Genomic DNA, 10,641 nt, shown 5'->3' with positions numbered 1-10,641 from the left:
CTTTGTAATAGGTTACCTGTAAATAAGTACATGTTATAGGTACTGTTGTTATTACCTGTTTGACATCAGTACTTTGTAATACGTTACCTGCAGGATGCTGGGGTATGTTTTGTTTTCTTTAATAGCCACTGTATACACAGGCCTCGTGAAGACCGGACAGGTGTCATCTACATCAGTCAGGTGTACCTCCACAGTAGCCTCCCCTGACAGAGGAGGGTCACCATCTATAAATCAGAGGTCAACTCCTGAAGTTAACACTCACCAGCATAAAAAATACTGTAAAACACGCCTATAATACATTGACACTTATACTGTAAAACACGCCTATAATACATTGACACTTACAGCCAAGTGATTTCCATTCCTAGTGTCTTCAAAATATATTCTAAATATAACAGATTTTTTTAACTCCCAAAGATAAGACTATTTCATATTATGATATTGTTTTGTAAATAAATTTATACAATGTACATCAAAAGATTAACATTATAATTTGTAGATATTGACTTTTACCATCTTTGGCTGTCAGTGACAATACATATGTCTGCTGACTCTCGTAATCCAGCGTCTTATTATCATTCATTAAGGAGAGGACTCCTGTAGTGCTGTTTATTGAAAACAATTCTTTGTAGTTTTCCAGGGTGTATGTTACTGTCTGGCCTTTGTCGGCATCAAGAGAACTGATCTGAAACATTAAGACAAGGTATCATCAACTAGTTCTTTTTTGGTTTAGTAAAAACTATTTTAGCTAATAGAATCACGGACAACTGCACTTTACCGGTACGTCCAAATAACGTGGAAATAGCACGTGCTCTTTCTCTATAAGAGAGTCATGCGTCAGCGTGACGATTTCGCTAAAAAGGCAATAAAATGCAAAAATAAGTAAACCTATTTTTTGAATTCCTCATCATTTTTCATGTTAATAAACTTCGTTTGATTAATGAAGTTATTAATTAAAACTAAAAGCACTTTCAAAACAAACCTTTGGCTTTCATTTTGTCGGCCACATTCCAAAGTCATGACGTTGTTACGCACGTGACTTATTTCAGTGCTGTAATTGGTCAAGGTAAGTGACATAATGTAGATTTTGACAGTTGCGCTAAATGTAAACAGTGGAATCAGCTGATTGTAGTACTATGCCTTTTGTTTACGATGATTTGTATGAGGTATGCCGTGAATGGAGATTTTTAATTGATTGGCTGCAAAATTTTGGACTTCTCGGAAACTTTAGTGGGAAATGTAACTCGTGCAATGATGGAAATGTTAAATTAGTGGAGGACAAATCTTACAGTAAGGACGGTATTGTTTGGAGGTGTAGTAATAGACAGTGTAACAAAAAAACGTCAGTAAGCAAGGGATCTTGGTTTTTCGGAAGTCATTTACTTCTAGAACAGGCAGTAAAATTAACCTACTATTGGGTACATGAACTACCCGGTGATTTTATTGGACGGGAACTTAAAATTGGAAGTGATCACACCATTGTGGACTGGAAAAATTTTGCGCGAGAGGTGTGTCTCTGCATTTTAAAACAGGACAGTGAGAGGATTGGTGGGCCAGGAAAGCACGTAGAGATCAACGAAGGTAAGTTTGGCAAGAGGAAGTACCATCGCGGTAAGAGAGTTGACGGTGTTTGGGTGTTTGGTGGGATTGAAAGAGAGTCAAAGAAGTGTTTTTTTGAGGTAGTGGAGGACAGGAGCACAAACACCCTGATTCCTATTATTAAGAAATTTGTAGAACCTGGAACCATTATCTTATCAGACTGTTGGAAAGCTTATTGTAGTTTGAAGTCAGAGGGATATGATCATCTAACTGTCAATCATTCGATCGAGTTTAAGAATAAGGAAACTAGAGCCTGTATAAATCTTATTAAATCTACTTGGAATGCAGTAAAGAAGTCTCTACCCAAAACTGGAACAGAGAAACAGCACTACGACAGTTATCTAATTGAGTATTGCATAAGAACGTAGTATCTGAAAGACGTAGACAACAAATTTATCGCCTTTCTTTCCCTCATCAAACGTATTTACACCTGCAAAAAAGACAACCATTGGCCACTTTGACTCCCGATGACAATTAACGTAGACCATCTGAATGCCAGTGCAGACTTATTTGATGACTAAAGGTAAGTTTAATCACATAATGTAGCATACATTGGGGGCTGCTGCCCCCAAACCCCCGCCGTTTACCTTTCGCTCGCTTCCTAACAAAACAAGAGGCCCAAGGGCCTTGAATCGCTCTTCTGATAAATTGTACAACCTATCACTTGTATTTGAAGCCTCTAACCCTAAGTATCCTATTAAAGACCCAAGTTGCATCACCTGACAAAGTTTGATGATTCTTAGCCAATTAGAACTACTTTTTGGTCTACATTCTTGGAAATCACAAAATGCATCAAGTGACAAAGTTTGATTATTCTAAGCCAATAAATACCTAAGATACTTAAATATAGCCATAAAATGTCGAAAGTAGGTCATCGTGACCTATATTTTAGTTGACATTTTTCAGAGTCCCAAGATGCATCTGCTGACCAAGTTTGATAATTCTAAGCCAATAAATACCTGAGATATTCAAAAGTAGGTCACTGTGACCTACTCTTTGGTCAACATTCTCAGAAAACCCAAGATGCATCAACTGACAAAGTATGATGATTCTTAACCAATAAGTACCAGAGATACTTAAATATAGCCATAAAATGTCGAAAGTAAGTCAGCGTGACCTACATTTTGGCTTGACATTTTTTAGAGTCCCAAGATGCATCTGCTGACCAAGTTTGATAATTCTAAGCCAATAAATACCTGAGATATTCAAAAGTAGGTCACCATGACCTACTTTTAGGTCGACATTCTCCGAAAACCCAAGATACATCAACTGACAAAGTATGATGATTCTAAATCGATAAGTACTAGAGATACATAAATATAGCCAGAAAATGTCAAAAAGTAGGTCATCGTGACCTACTTTTTGGTCGACATTCTCTGAAAACCCAAGATGCATCAACTGACAAAGTTTGATGATTCTAAGCCAATAAGTACCGGAGAATACTTAAATATAGCCATAAAATGTCGAAAGTAGGTCACGGTGACCTACATTTTGGTCGTCACTATCCGTAAACCCAAGATGCATCAACTCACAAAGTTTGATGATTCTAAGCCAATAAATACCTAAGATACTTAAATATAGCCATAAAATGTCGAAAGTAGGTCACCCTGACCTACATTTTGGTCGACATTTTTCAGAGTCCCAAGATGCATCTCCTGACCAAGTTTGATGATCATAGGTTTGAAGGTAATCAAAATATGCCTTTTAAACAATTTGAAAACAAATGCCTGCAAAATTCTAAAAGTAGGTCACAGTGACCTACTTTTTCTTAAATATGTTTTAGGGTCCCATGATGCAGCAACTTACAAGATTTGATGATTCTAACCCTTTCAGTGCCTGAAATAATGGGATTAAATGTTTTGAAAAGGATAAGTCATAAAGTTCAAAAAGTAGGTCACGGTGACCTACTTTTAAGTTGACATTGTTTAAGGACCCAAGATGCATCAACTGACTAAGTTTGATGATCATAGAACTTAAAGTATCCAAAATATACCTTTAAATCAATTTGAAAACAAATGCCCGCAAAATTTAAAAAGTAGGTCACCGTGACCTACTTTTGAGTTAACATGATGTGAAGTCCTAAGATGCATCAACTTACAAGATTTGATGATCCTAGTCCTTATAGTAAGCAAAATATTAACATTTTTATTAATTGTAAATTTAGGTCAACTTTAAAGTGACCTTGAGACCACACCCTTTGCCCCAGGGTCATGCCTTGAACAATTTTTAATCTTCAACATATCCTGATCCTTGTATGTAAGTTTGGTGAAAATCTGCCTGGTGGTTCTGGAGAAGAAGATTTTTTAGCAACCAGTACTTTTTGTTTTGTTTTCCTGATTATCTCCCCTTGATTCAGGGTCCCAACCCTTATTTTAGTATAAATGGTAGCCCTGGGCCAAGGATACCTTGTGACAAATTTGACACTGATTGGCCAAGGGGTTCTTGAGTTATGGCCCATATTCTAACAAGTTTACGCACACCGCACAAATGGCCATAGCATTAGCTCTTTAAGCCTTTGGCTCAGAAGGGCTAACAAATTATGGCTTTGTCATTCATAGTTGATACATTTTTAAGAATTTTTATATATTTCCATGTAAAACTTTGGTCGGCCATTTTGGCCCAGCCTTACCCCCGGGGGTTATGCATTTGAACAAACTTGCATTACACTACCTGACATGTATTATGTACAATAACTGAATATATTAATACATCAGAAGGTTTTTACTAGAATTTTCCTATAGTATTTTTAAACTTTGTGACCATTTTGGCCCCAAGCCTATATATTGGGGTCATGAATTCCAACAAACTTGAATCTACACTACCTGAGCATGCTTCCATATAAATTTGATGAATTATGGCTTTTTCATTCTTGAGAAGAAGATTTTTAAAGAATTTTCCTATATATTTCTATGTAAAACTTTGGTCGGCCATTTTGGCCCCGCCCTACCCCCGGGGGTCATGATTTGAACAAACTTGAATCTACACTACCTGAACATGCTTCCATATAAATATGATGAATTATGGCTTTGTCATTCTTGAGAAGAAAATAGTTCTATGAGATTTTAATTCAAAATTGAAAATATAGTCTGTTCATAGAACAGTTTCAATCTTGATTTGCAAATAGGTGAATATACTATGAAGTATTATAATTAATGCAACAATTCCATGAAAGTGATGATTAATAGATTAACTGACAGAAGACATCACCTATCAAAACAAACAATGGACTTTGCTTTCTAATCTCTTATCCAAATTGATCAGAAGTTTTTCTTTATTGGACTTACTCTCATTCACTGGTTTTATTGAGTACGACAGAACTGAGTTAGAATCTCTGTCCACGGCTCTCACTACCCCGACTTCTGTCCCACTATCCTGATTTTCTCCTACACTGAACTTATATTCACTCTGCTGAAATTCTGGCTCCTCGTCATTAGTGTCGTTCACAGTGATCATCACATTACACATGCTGAAATAAGGAATTGCTGAATTTATAAAAAGAAAAAAAAGCAAAATTCTTTTCAAAAGTATTACTATAAAAGAATTTTAAAAGACATTCATGTTCTTAATTAATAACCACTGAAAATTTGTATGCCATCATAAAAAAACAAAAACAAAACCTCAAAGATGAGCCAATTAATTTTCATCTCAATACAAAAAAAAATAGCAATTAATAATTTTGAAGTATTGCTTTACCATAAAAATGGTTTGAAATTTACTTGCATGGTATATAAGTTATAGACACAAAACCCATGTCTTGTGACGATGATACCAGTAGATAACTTCTTTACAAGCAGTAATGAAAAAGTAGATGTTTATTTTCTAAATTGTGTAATGAAAATGTGCAACTTCATATTGAACATTTTTAAGCGACATCATGCAATTGAAGCTTCAAACCATCAATACTCATTTTCATTCTTTTGTATGTGTGTGTATATATGTCCCCCTTAAGTTAAAATAATTATCTCTAAATGTAACACTACACTACAGTCACTACAAACATGACAACCAAAATGTCTTATCAATGTCCCAGTAATACCCATAAAAAATTGAGTATTGTAGACTTTTCTGATGTGACAGTAAAATATTGTATGGTTACCTTGTGAGACTGCTCTCATTTCTGTCAATGGCCTTTACAGTAAGAATAAAACTGTGATCTCCGGCATCATAATCCATCATCTGCTTCAGTTTTATTTCTCCATCACCGATTATCTGGAACTACAAATAGAAAAACAAGAGGCCCATGGGCCACATCGCTCACCTGAGAATCTTTTGTCAATTGTTCTTTACCAGATTTCCCCCTTGTAATACATATTATGGCTCTGCCCTACCCCCTGGGGTCATGATTTACTAGCCCAGGGTGCATCCACATCAGTTTCAGCTTTTCTGGCCCAGTGGTTCTTGAAAAGAAGATTTTCAAAGATTTTTCTTATATATTTCTATGTAAAACATTGATGCCCCATTGTGGCCCCGCCCTACCCCCTGGGGTCAGGATTTGAACAATTTAGAATCTACACTACCCCAGGGTGCTTCCACATCAGTTTCAGCTTTTCTGGCCCAGTGGTTCTTGAAAAGAAGATTTTCAAAGATTTTTCCTATATATTTCTATGTAAAACTTTGATTCCCCATTGTGGCCCCGCCCAACCCCCGGGGGTCATGATTTGAACAATTTAGAATCTACATACCCCAGGGTGCTTCCAAATCAGCTTCAGCCTTTTTGGCCCAGTGGTTCTTGAAAAGAAGATTTTCAAAGATTTTTCTTATATATTTCTATGTAAAACTTTGATTCACCATTGTGGCCCCGCCCAAACCCCGGGGGTCATGATTTGAACAATTTAGAATCTACACTACCCCACAATGCTTCCACATGAGTTTCAGCTTTTCTGGCCCAGTGGTTCTTGAGAAGAAGATTTTCAAAGATTTTTCCTATATATTTCTATGTAAAACTTTGATTCCCAATTGTGGCCCCGCCCTACCCCTGGGGGTCATGATTTGAACAATTTAGAATCTACACTACCCCAAGGTTCTTCCACATCAGTTTCAGCTTTTCTGGCCCAGTGGTTCTTGAGAAGAAGATTTTTAAAGATTTTTCCTATATATTTCTATGTAAAACTTTGATTCCCCATTGTGGCCCCGCCCAACCCCCGGGGGTCATGATTTGAACAATTTAGAATCTACACTATCCCAGGGTGCCTCCACATAAGTTTCAGCTTTATTGGCCCAGTGGTTCTTGAGAAGAAGATTTTTTAATGACCCCACCCTATTTTTGTCTTTTCTTGATTATCTCCCCTTGTAAGGGGACTTGTCCCTTCATTTTAACAATTTAAATTCCCCTTCACCCAGGGATGCTTTGCACCAAGTTTGGTCAAAATTGGCCCAGTGGTTCTTGAGAAGAAGTCGAAAATGTGAAAAGTTTACAGACGGACGGACAGACAGACAGACAGGACGGACGACGGACAAAATGTGATCAGAAAAGCTCACTTGAGCCTTCGGCTCAGGTGAGCTAAAAATATATAATGATACAAAGACAGCACTGTAGACCAACAGTCATCTGTGGGCAACAACTTTCCCATCAGCATAAAATACCATTTTTCATATATAGACCATATCTTTCATGTAGAGCTTTCACCCCCAAAAAGTCCCCAGAAAGTACACAAACATTCCCCAAAGAAACAATTCTACATGCAGTTTTGATTGAAATCATTTTACCTTACTGTCGGATCCATTAACCAACTGATAATCAATTTGGCTGAAATCCGATGTGAGGTCTTTATCCTCAGCTTTTACTTGGCAGGCAAAATCTGAGTAATTCCTTAACACTACACTGGTACAAGTCTACAAAACACAATGGTAACTCCCAGATAACTACATGTACAACTCTAATTAAGAATATACCTCATTCATAATTTCCTTAGATTTCTTTAAAATTGGAATTGTAATATTCCAACCCTAAGGCTGATATTCTATTTCAATCAACCCAACCCTTTCAATTCTTTTGAAGTTTCTTCTTCAAGATATATGAATGTCTATGAGTTCTGAGTACAGAATTCCTGTAATATGTGGATGCTATAAGTACCCTGTGTAAACTTGGGAGAGTTGTCATTTACATCCAGAATGTTGATAACAAAGAAGGCAGTAGTTCTGTGATTGGTTAAGTCTGACTTAGCTCCCTTGAATCTAAAGCGGTGATCTGAAAAACAACCATTGGTCTTCCTTAACAATAAGAATGATCGGAATCCAAATTGTCATTATTTTTGGACTGCAAAGACTGACAGCTGTACACATATGTATGCATATATATGTCAAATGACCACTTAATCATCAAACAATTTACCAGTGCTTTTAAATATTTATTGAATGAACAAAAGTTTTTATTTATTATTTTATTAATGAACAAAAATCTTCTGCATATTGTTCAGTATAAATATTAAATGTGCTCAGATTAATGAAGTTGTACATGTAACGTCAAACATAGACTGGGTTCGGGACAATAAAAGGTACATTTCACTATTTAACTCACTAAAATAAAACTCCTTAATGAAACAAGCCATAGAAAGACAACTAATTGATGACAACTGATGTCACTTGTATTGAATAATAAATAAACTAGAAGTATGTCCAAAGGATATGAATGCCCCGTGAGGGAATATTAGTAATGCAACATGAAAATTTGTAAAAGTGCATGAAATTTGATCAGAATATCTTGAATAGTGATGCAGCTGAATTGCTTACATCAGTATGTATCAGCATATGAAGTTTGACATGAATTTCTTTAAGGTGAGTTCAAGGTCAAAGGAAGTGACAAGGTCAAACAATGTTGATTCAGTTGAAAAGCTCTCATCAGTATGTATCAGCATAAAAAGTTGAAAAAAATATGAGTGTTTTCTTTCAAACTGATTTAAACACAATTTGATAAAAGTGAGGTCACAATGAAATGCAAGGTCAAGGTCAAAAAAGTTGATGCAGTTGAATTGCTTACATCAGTATGTACTAGCATATGAAGTTTGACGTTGAATTAGGAAATGTGAGGTCAAGGTCAAAAGGGAAAAGGGAAAAAGTGTCGATGCAGTTGAATAGCTCTCATCAGTATGCATCAGCAATGAAGGTCAGATCCTGCAACTGAAGCAAGCGTGTTGCTATGCATCTTTAGATGTATCATCCATGCAAGTTTGGTCAATATAGGACTATCTTTTTATCAGTAAGAAAGATATGGACCAGACACAAATTATGAACTTTTTTTTTCTTTAAGTGACCTAATGCTTGAACTTGCAAAAATGACCTTGGTTCAAAGTAATGACACACCCTGTGGTCATGAACTTGTCCAAATTACCTTGGTTAAGGTCATGACACACCTGTAGGTCATGAGAATCTTTGTGTGAAGTAGTAGTCTAAGGTTCCTTTGTAAGAAGATTTGGACTGGACATGTTTGTGCAGAAAGCTATACAGCTAGACAGACGGACAAAAAACAGACAGAAGGATAGACAGAAAGCTAGACAGACAGGCAAACAACAGACAGATGGACAGACAGAAAGCTAGACAGACAGGCAAACAACTGACAGATGGGTAGACAGAATGCTAGACAGATGGACAAACAACAGACAGATGGGTAGACAGAATGCTAGACAGATGGACAAACAACAGACAGATGGATAGACAGAATGCTAGACAAGGGCAAAAAACAGACAGATGGGTAGACAGAATGCTAGACAGCAGGCAAACAACAGCTGGGTAACAGCAGCTCCAAACAACAGCAGATGGATAGCAGAAAGCTGGAAAAAACAAACAACAATGGGGAGACAGAATGCTAGACAGACAGACAAACAACAGACAGATGGGTAGACAGAATGCTAGACAGACGGACAAACAACAGACAGATGGGTAGACAAAAGCTAAAAACAGACAAACAACAGACAGATGGGTAGACAGAATGCTAGACAGATGGGCAAACAACAGACAGATGGATAACAAATGCTAGACAGATGGACAAAAAACAGACAGATGGATAGACAGAATGCTAGACAGATGGACAAAAAACAGACAGATGGGTAGACAGAATGCTAGACAGATGGACAAACAACGACAGATGGGTAGACAGAATGCTAGACAGATGGACAAAAAAACAGACAGATGGATAGACAGAATGCTAGACAGATGGACAAAAAACAGACAGATGGATAGACAAATGCTGACAGATGGACAAACAACAACAGATGGGTAGACAAATGCAAGACAATCAAACAACAGACAGATGGATAGACAAATGCTAACAATGGACAAACAACAGACAATGGGTAGACAAATGCTAACAGATGGACAAACAACAGACAGATGGGTAGACAAATCTAACAGATGGACAAACAACAGACAGATGGATAGACAAATGCTGACAATGGGCAAACAACAGACAGATGGATAGACAAATGCTAACAGATGGACAAAAACAACAGATGGGTAGACAAATGCAAGACAGATGGACAAACAAAAGACAGATGGATAACAGAATGCTAGACAATGGACAAAAAACAGACAGATGGGTAGACAAATGCTAGACAATGGGCAAACAACAGACAGATGGGTAGACAGAATGCTAGACAGATGGACAAACAACAGACAGATGGATAGACAAATGCTAACAGATGGACAAATAACAGACAGATGGATAGACAGAATGCTAGACAGATGGACAAACAACAGACAGATGGATAGACAGAATGCTAGACAGATGGACAAACAACAACAGATGGATAGACAAATGCTAAAGATGGACAAACAACAGACAGATGGGTAGACAGAATGCTAGACAGATGGACAAACAACAGACAGATGGGTAGACAAATGCTAGACAGATGGACAAACAACAGACAGATGGGTAGACAGAATGCTAGACAGATGGACAAACAACAGACAGATGGATAGACAGAATGCTAGACAGATGGACAAACAACAGACAGATGGATAGACAGAATGCTAGACAGATGGACAAACAACAGACAGATGGATAGACAAATGCTAGACAGACAGACAAGGTGATTCTTGTATACCCCC

At 37.1% G+C, this 10,641-nt stretch overlaps 2 protein-coding genes across 2 annotated transcripts; one reads left to right on the top strand and one right to left on the bottom strand.

Annotated features, from left to right (window-relative positions):
• Positions 1-48: 48 nt before the first annotated feature.
• Positions 49-653, bottom strand: LOC134270303 (protocadherin gamma-B4-like). The gene is made up of 2 exons (XM_062752520.1): positions 514-653; positions 49-224 (listed from the first exon to the last, which is right to left on the bottom strand). Exons 1-2 carry the CDS (start codon positions 581-583, stop codon positions 52-54), a joined length of 243 nt encoding a protein of 80 aa, XP_062608504.1. The 5' UTR covers positions 584-653; the 3' UTR covers positions 49-51.
• Positions 654-1,136: 483 nt separating this feature from the next.
• Positions 1,137-1,967, top strand: LOC134270304 (uncharacterized). The gene has a single exon (XM_062752521.1). The coding sequence runs from the start codon at positions 1,137-1,139 to the stop codon at positions 1,965-1,967; it is 831 nt and encodes a 276-aa protein (XP_062608505.1).
• The last annotated feature ends 8,674 nt before the right edge of the window (positions 1,968-10,641 follow it).

This window comes from Saccostrea cucullata, unplaced genomic scaffold (assembly GCF_032062105.1).
Source record: "Saccostrea cucullata isolate Sc308-1 unplaced genomic scaffold, CSIRO_AGI_Scuc_v1 ctg17767, whole genome shotgun sequence".
NCBI lineage: Eukaryota > Metazoa > Mollusca > Bivalvia > Ostreida > Ostreidae > Saccostrea > Saccostrea cuccullata.
The sequence above is the reverse complement of the archived record's forward strand: the minus strand, read 5'-3'. Positions and strand labels throughout refer to the sequence as shown.

What these genes read in the sequence shown, in the direction of transcription:
- LOC134270303 (XM_062752520.1), bottom strand. Translation starts at nt 583, where the DNA reads ATGAATGATAATAAGACGCTGGATTACGAGAGTCAGCAGACATATGTA. An exon ending in GTCACTGACAGCCAAAGATG is followed by an intron (nt 225 to 513) that starts GTAAAAGTCAAT and finishes TCTGATTTATAG; the next exon opens with ATGGTGACCCTCCTCTGTCA.
- LOC134270304 (XM_062752521.1), top strand. Translation starts at nt 1,137, where the DNA reads ATGCCTTTTGTTTACGATGATTTGTATGAGGTATGCCGTGAATGGAGA.